We start from the raw sequence: 8,021 nt of genomic DNA on the forward strand, positions 1-8,021 counted from the left end.
TTACCGCTGGCAGAGCTTCCTCCTCCTTCCCAGAATCTTCTGCTATTGGTGGATTCGGTGGACGAGACGTGCTGCTGTTGTCGCTCGGATGGATTTGGGGCGGAGTCTAGCTGTACCATCGCTGAATTGCTGGCCAATCACCATGAGCTGCTCCCGCCATGGCTGCTGCTGGTGTGTACGGCACGGAGGCAAAACAAGGCCATCACCAGGATGTTCACCGGTGAGCGGGGGAGGGGGGAGATTGCTGTGTGATCGGAGGATTATACGCAGATTTAACATATTACATCCAAATTCCCAGGGACCGCTGCTGGGTGCGGCCATCTTGTATGTCAGCCGTCCCACCAAATAGACTGAGACCTGTAACAGAATTCCTCTTATGTATGAAGGAAGGGGAGGGGTGGAGGAGCTGGGACAGCACTGACAGTAATTAGACCCCTAGAGGGAGGAGGCTGTATTAAGAAATTGATTTCTTCTTGTTTAGTCAATTTTCCCAGCAATGGCAAACCACAGTGACTGCTAGTGACAACAAGGCCACTAGGGGGCATTCATACCATTTTGTTGATTTTGCAGCTGCACAAGGTCCCACTAGGGGGCCCTATTTATACTGGACGGGGTCAGATGAGTGCATGGACCCCTCTTACAGTCATGTAGACCTGTCACATGATTCATAAATTTTGTTATATAGGGGACCCAAGAATTGATCTTGCACAGGGCCCTCCTGGAGCCAACCATCTAGCAGCTGAATTTCATTAATATCCACACACAGGCAGATTCACCCAAGTTCCCATATATTCCTGGATGTATATTATTCACACGTTTGTCCCTTTGTTTGGCCGCAGGTTTCCGGAGATTGTGCCTGGATGACCTCCGCAAGGCCCACATCGTGCGTGACGTTCAGCAATACATCCTATGCCGCCTGGACTGCGAGGAAACGCTGCGGCAGCACCTGACCCTGGACACCGCCGAGATGCTCAACCAACTTCACATCAAGAGCAACGGCTGCTTCCTGTACCTGGAGCGCGTGCTGGATGGGGTATCCGAGGGCTCCATCCTCCTGCGAGAGGTCCGCCATATTCCTGGCACTCTGAACGGACTCTACCTTTGGCTGTGCCAACGACTCTTCTCCGGGCGCCAGTTTTGCCATGTGCAGACTTTGCTGAACGCCATCCTGGCATCTCCTTCGCCACTTTCACCTTCCCAACTACACAGAGCCGTGTGGACCAAACAGATGAAAGGTTGGAGCAGTGAGGACTTTAATAAGGTCTTGGATTCCATCTCCCCCCTACTTCGCCCAGCCGGGGGCTTTTTGGTGCTTTTCCATCACAGTTTCTCCGAATGGCTTCTGGATGTTAAATACTGCACACAGAAATATCTCTGCAGCGTCCCTGAGGGCCACAGTATGCTGGCCATGAGCTTGTCAATAAGGGCTTCCAATCTGTCCCCTGCTGAGGTCCAACAGATCTCCAGGCACCTCCTGCTGTCCGATCTCCGAGGATTGGATCCATCCCACTTGGCTCTGTGGCTTTTATGGACCGGGGTGCCCGTCTCTGATTGTCTGACTTCTGACATTCCTCTGGAACTGGAAGTTTTGCAGCTGCTGCTCCTGGCTAGATCCAACGTAGATGGAGTTTCATCTTTAGAAGATTCTGGAGCCCTGAGGAGGACGTTGGAGCGTGGCGGCTCTGTGGAAATGTTATTAGATGGCGGTGGAAGTCTTAACAAACGGGACCGAGCAGGACGGACCCTGCTGGCCGCAGCGGCCCATGCTGGGAATCTTGAAGCTGTGACCCTCATGGTTTCCAGAGGAGCCAATCTGGAGGCCACAGATGAAGATGGCCAAACGCCATTAGGGCTGGCAGCTCACCAAGGACATATTTGTATAGTTGAGTTACTTCTCCAACATGGTGCCCATCACAACCACACGGACAGTCGGGGCTGGACTCCTCTGCGGGCTGCCTCTTGGGGGGGCCACACAGATGTGGTGGAAGCACTTCTGGATGCTGGAGCTCAACCCGATGTCTCCGGCCCTGATGGACGCACAGCACTCAGGGCAGCCGCATGGGGAGGGCATGAGGGACCAGTGAAGGCCCTGCTAAGAGCCGGAGCGGGCATAGACCAAGCTGATGTGGAGGGCAGGACTCCCCTTATGGCTGCTGCATATATGGGCCATCGTGCGGTAGCAGGACTCTTGCTGGAATCTGGGGCAGATGTGAATAAGTGTGATTTAGAGGGCCGCACTGCCCTTGCCGTGGCATGTCTGTGTATGCCCACTGGAAACATGTATCCAGAAATGGTATCTCTGCTCCTGGAACACGGTGCAGACCCAGAGCTAGAAGATAAGGAGGGAATCACACCACTACTGGTAGCTGCTTATGAGGGGAAAGAAGAGGTGGCAGAGCTTCTGCTTGAGGCTGGCGCTGACCCTGATAGACCTGGCAAAGGTCATATTACGCCACTTCTGGCAGCCGCCTTAGGGGGCCATGCCGAAACGGTCCGGGTTCTGCTTCTGTGGGGAGCTGCCACTGATATAATAGACACAGAGGGGAGGTCCTCACTTCTGTTGGCAGCAGCTGCCCCTGGAGGGGACGAGGCCGTCAGGGTCCTACTGGACAGGGGGCTTAATGAGAATCACCAGGACCTGCTGGGGTGGACGGCATTGCACTGGGCAGCCTGTGAGGGACGGAAAAATGTCTGTCGTACCCTGATAGATGGAGGAGCAAAGCTGGGTATGAGAGACAATGAGGGGAACACCCCGCTCTTGCTGGCGGCCCAGGAAGGGCACACGGGTTGTGTAGAATTACTCATAAACCGTGGGTCCCCAGTAGACCAGCGTGGCAGTGACCAAATGACAGCTTTATGCCTTGCTGCTCTCGGGGGCCACAAAACCACGGTGAAATTACTACTGAAAAAAGGAGCAGACCCTGATGTTAGGGCCAACCAAGGGAAGCCCCTCCTGTACCTGTTGGCTCTACAAGGACTAACGGACATGGTCGATATATTATTTGACCACGGAGCCAACCCCGAGGTGAGAGACTCGGATGAACGCACGGCTTTGCACGCCTCCTGCTGGCAGGGAGACTGGGAAATGGCTCGGATTCTTCTATTAAAAGGCAAGTCCAACTGCAATGCCTTCGACAAGGAAAAAAGGACGCCGTTACACTGTGCGGCATGGAAAGGGCACGTCAATATCGCCCACCTTCTTCTGGAGAATGGGGCTTTTATCGATGCTCAGTGCTCACAAGGTGCAACCCCCCTTTGTATAGCTGCTCAAGAGGGACACGAAGAGCTGGCCAGGGTTCTACTGGAGGAAGGAAAAGCCAGCCCCTTCCACGCGGACCATTATGGACGGACACCCATAAGGGTTGCAGCCAAAGGTGGGCACATGGCAATTGTACATCTTCTGGAGAAACACGGAGTTCCACCATACCAAGGCTTGATAGGAAAGCGTCCAGAGAAAGACACTGTGCAGAAAGAAGTGGTGGAAGGGAGTGGCGGTAGCTGGTCTACCCTTTCTCCAGTGTCCACAGGTAGCCAATCACTGGACAACTCTCTGAAGAGCTCTAAAGGGTCCATACTAACTTCATCCACCTACCACTCCCAGGCAACCGTGCCAGCAGACAGCCTAACTTTTACGCAGCAGGTTCAGCAGCACTCTCTTCCTCGAAGCCGCTCGCGCCAAGTTGTGGCTCTCACCGGCATGTTTAGTGGCCAAGCTCTTCCGGAACTAAAACCAAGCCAAGTTTCAGCTGCCTTAGGCTTGGATCCGACCTCCAGTCCACATCATGACCAGGGTAGGTCAGACATGGTTGGTGTTTTTTCTCACAACCCAAATTCCCCTGACCGTGAATTAAAGAGGAACGGGATTCTTACCAACCCAAAATACGGAAGCCCTACATATTCCCGATTCAAGGCCGGAGATTATAGCCACCAAACAAACCGGTCTTCCAGCTCCAAGTCTCACAGCAGGACCATGGATTCTGGGGACGACCAACAGAAGATCAGCAGTTCTGGGTATTCGTCGAGCCAAGCTGGCATTGAGGGGGTTCTGTCTCACAAAAAGTCTGCGGACTCTGCAGAAAATAATAAAAATGTTGTGCAATTTGCTGGGAAAATGGCACCTTCACCCCAAATCATTGGGACATCCATGTCTTCTCCTTCAAAGAAGAGCCCTACTTCTATGACCCCTTCAAAGAAACCTGTGGAATCTTTTTATCCCCTGAAGAAGACCCCAATCACTGTGTCACCCCCTCCAAGGTGTGAGGACCAGATCCATTCTACAAAACAACCTGTGGACTTTGTATATTCTCCCAAGAAAGCTGCAGGTGATGCTTCCCCCAATAAAACCACAAAGGAACCTCAATTTTGTAAGACCAGGGACCAACTCGGCTCACCAAGTCCAATGAACTCTCCAGTTATCTCCTTGACCACTATGGACCCTCAGCTCCACCTCAAACAGGCCATCAAGCTCCAGTTCGAGGGGCGCACATGCGGGTTCAACTACAGGAAGGAGACTCCTTTGTAAGGTAGGTTCGGTAACCATACGTTGTTCTTCAATTCTTACATCACCTTATCCGCCTATAGTTTCCAATGCCTCCAAAATGTCTCCGGGGGCTTCTGATATTGAAGTGAAGTTTCCCCCTGCTGAGGAGATCAAATTACTTCCTGTATGATCTCCAGGACAGGAAGTGAGGCGAATGCTCCTCATTGGGGGACACAGTAAGCAAATGTAAACCTTGTGCCACTCTAACAAAAGAAAAAATAAGTTTTGGTCAGAGTTAAGCAATCAAACAAGACACTTCTGTATGGTGGCTCCTGGGTCAGGGTTCAATTTTGGTTCCTGGACTTTTTGGGTGTTGAATGGGTTGGATTATTTCCAGATCCTGGCAAGGTAGAAATAAGTCCTTCTGCCAGTAACACACTTCCTGTCCCAGGGTGACAACACCTGCTCACTGTACTGTATGGAGTTGTCACCATAGCTATTTTTATACCACAGACAAGAGTCGTTCTGTAGTTCAGATAGATTTGGTTTACTGAGGCAGATCACTGGAAGTCATTGGATTTTGGGCAGGATCAACAGCATTTTTTTTTATCATTTATTAAACAATCATAACAATAAAAGAGACATTTAGGAAGGACGTTAAAGGAAGTGAGTTATTTGGGTTTACATATGTTTAATTAGCAGTGAGAACAATACAAATGCAATTATTGCTGACTTTTTGGGAAATAGTAATTGCCTTGCAATCAGTCTGCTCCTCCTCAGTTATTGATTAGGTTCAAGATTAGACCGGCAGGATCCTAATTTCTAGCTGTCCCTGCGTCCTCATGCAGGGGGGGCAGAGCTGGCACGTGGCAATCGAGCTCATCTGATAGGCTAACTCTGCATTAACCTTACATCTCCTCCCCTGAAACCTTGTTCTCATTTATAATAAAGTATCTGCAAACCATCATTCTCTGTGGCATTTTTTTAGTTTCTCCCCTTTGTCCTGATTGGGATTGTCCTGAACATTATTCACAGTCAGATTGGTGAAGATGGCAGTACAGACATTGGCCTGTAGAGGGCGCATGCTTCCTGTATGATTTTTAAGGAATATCAACTGTTCACATTGCAAGGAATATTTCACATTAATGAATTGAAACTCAGCTGACCACAACTATCCAAAAACATGCAAGGAAAAATTCCTGCTTTTTTAGATTCCCTTGCATGTGCTGCACTTTGTGTAGTACTTGAAGACCCCTCTAGGGTACACCCCCCCCCCCAATTCACTGCCAAGCCTGCTAGAAACCAACAAAGTGCCTGTAAACCCTAACAATAAACTTTGTATTTTCTCCCTCATGCTTTAGTAAATACAAAATTTAAAGTGTTTTCCTAAATCTGTTGCATAAATAGAAAATATTTACTTGTTGATCCTGCCTGAAATTAGGGGCTTTCTGCAGTGCTAGCCTGAAGCTAGGAATCAGAGCTAGGAGCGTGCACTGTGGTGGGTGCTTAGTTCTAAACTGAAACCTATATTGATGTTTGTATCCTCCCTGGATGACTGAGGACACCTTGTGGAAGAGAGGAGGTATTACAGTGTTAGTTGCAATGTAAATTAAAAAAACACGTATTACATGAACTCTAGTTACCTTCGATGGGGCTCTGCTGGCCTGTAACAGTTTGGGGGGGTGGGGGGTTGTATTCATACCAGGCAAGGACAGGGTTATCAATATAGGACTCACTAATATCTGTATTTTCAGGTCAGATCCTCCCTTCACTCACAGTATGTCCTCAGTCTTCATGGGAATTTATTAACCTAGAAGACTGAGGACACCTTGTGGCAGAATGGAAGTATTGCAGGGCTCAGTGCACTATAAATATACACAAAGACAAGGTAAGCAATATCGGTCTCACCAAAATCTGTACTTACAGGTCCGATCCTTCCATTTCTCAATCAGAACCGGCGTGTGATATGACCTCAGGGCTGGTGCTGCACGGAGCATTATGGATGAAGAATGGAGGAGACACTGACCTGTACATGGAGGAGCAGAGACTTCCTGTCTGGCAAGGTGCCATGTTTACCTGTGTGCATGCTTGCTGACCCATCTTAAAACCACTATTGAACCTGAGAATTGTACTTTTTATTGGCACCCCTGCGGGATGGTCGGTCATCAAAACAGCCAACTTTGAAAGATCAAAAACTTTAAGCAAATGTTACAAAAATCTCCAACAAATAAAGTGCCTTCTGTTATTAATAATATTGGGAGGGTGACCCCACTTCTTCCATGCACACACACCGCCACGGTTTCTGTGCCCACTCTACCTATGAGTTACGAATGAAGCAAGGGACTCTGTCCATGTCTTATGCAGCTGAGCCGGCACATTGCTCACTCAAGGACAGGGTCTCTTAATCCACTGCTTTCATTATAGCCAGGATTAATATCCCCTGTGGTATCTGGTGTCAGACACTAGGGGGAGTGGTGATGACAATCCCCTGTCATGTGATAGTACTGAGACCTGGCGATTGGCAGTTAGACCCCCAGCGTTGTCACATGGTAGGTCACAAGCTCCCCTATATCTGGATGCATTGTGCTGGAGGAGCTGTGGAGGAGTCCTGGTGAGCTGAGTATTGGATGGTTGGTGGGGGTTCATTGAAAAGATCAAAACTTGGCCCCGAACCAGCAAGATGATGATGTCTGCCAATGTAGACTACAGTATATAAAATGCAGGGATCAGGACTATGCAATGTACAGCACAACCTACAAAGGGCAAAAGTCAGGACTATGCAATGTACAGCACAACCTACAGAGGGCAATGTAGAACTTCATGTAAAGTAGAGTACAATGTAGAGTGCAGACTGCAGGGTCAAGAGGATGCAATTTACAGCACAATACACACATGGCAAGAGTCATTAATAAATAATGCAGGAGTCACGACTATGCAACGTACAGCACAATGTACAGAGTGCAGGAGTCAGGATTATGTAACGTACAGCACAGAGTTCAGGAGTCAGGACTATGCAATGTACAGCACAGCATGAAGGAGTCACAACTATGCAATGTACAGCACAGTGTACAGAGTGCAGGAGTCCGGACTATGCAATGTACAGTGTGTCGGACTCAGGAGTGAATAATGTACAGCACAATGTGCAGGTTTTGGAAGTATTTAAAGAGCAGCTCAGTGTAGTAAAGTCAGAAGTGTGTAATGTACAGCACAGGACTTCAGGGTCATCAAACTATACCTGTAAAGGAGGAAGTGATCACTTACCGCTCTATCTACCGTGCTGCTGAGCTGCGGACAGATGCAGAGAACTCCCAGGTTGGGGGTTGTCTGCAGGAACTGACACTTCCAGGAAAGTCAAACTCCTTGTGTGAAAATTATAATTTATTTTTATTTCCTGGCATTACACCAGAGTGGCCTGCAGGGGGTGCTGTAGTGCAATGAGTTGTATTACATTTTAATATAAAGCATTAAATGTATCTTTTTTTAACCAACAAATTGCCCCTTTATGTAAAACCGGCCAAATGTGTCAGAATGTGTTGTACAA

General features: G+C 48.8%; 1 protein-coding gene across 1 annotated transcript in view; it reads left to right on the forward strand.

Moving 5' to 3' along the window:
* The window catches only part of LOC140323433 (uncharacterized), a 54,635-nt gene extending 47,903 nt beyond the window's left edge, over positions 1-6,732 (forward strand). Inside the window, exons 3-5 of the mRNA XM_072400475.1 lie at positions 1-220; positions 840-4,523; positions 6,407-6,732. The exon at positions 1-220 is cut by the window's left edge and continues 9 nt beyond it. Coding sequence (XP_072256576.1) covers positions 1-220; positions 840-4,522 — 3,903 coding nt within the window. The 3' untranslated portion in view covers position 4,523; positions 6,407-6,732. The remainder of the gene's footprint in view (positions 221-839; positions 4,524-6,406) is intronic.
* Positions 6,733-8,021: the final 1,289 nt, after the last annotated feature.

This window comes from Pyxicephalus adspersus, chromosome 1, assembly GCF_032062135.1.
Source record: "Pyxicephalus adspersus chromosome 1, UCB_Pads_2.0, whole genome shotgun sequence".
Taxonomy (NCBI): Eukaryota; Metazoa; Chordata; class Amphibia; order Anura; family Pyxicephalidae; genus Pyxicephalus; species Pyxicephalus adspersus.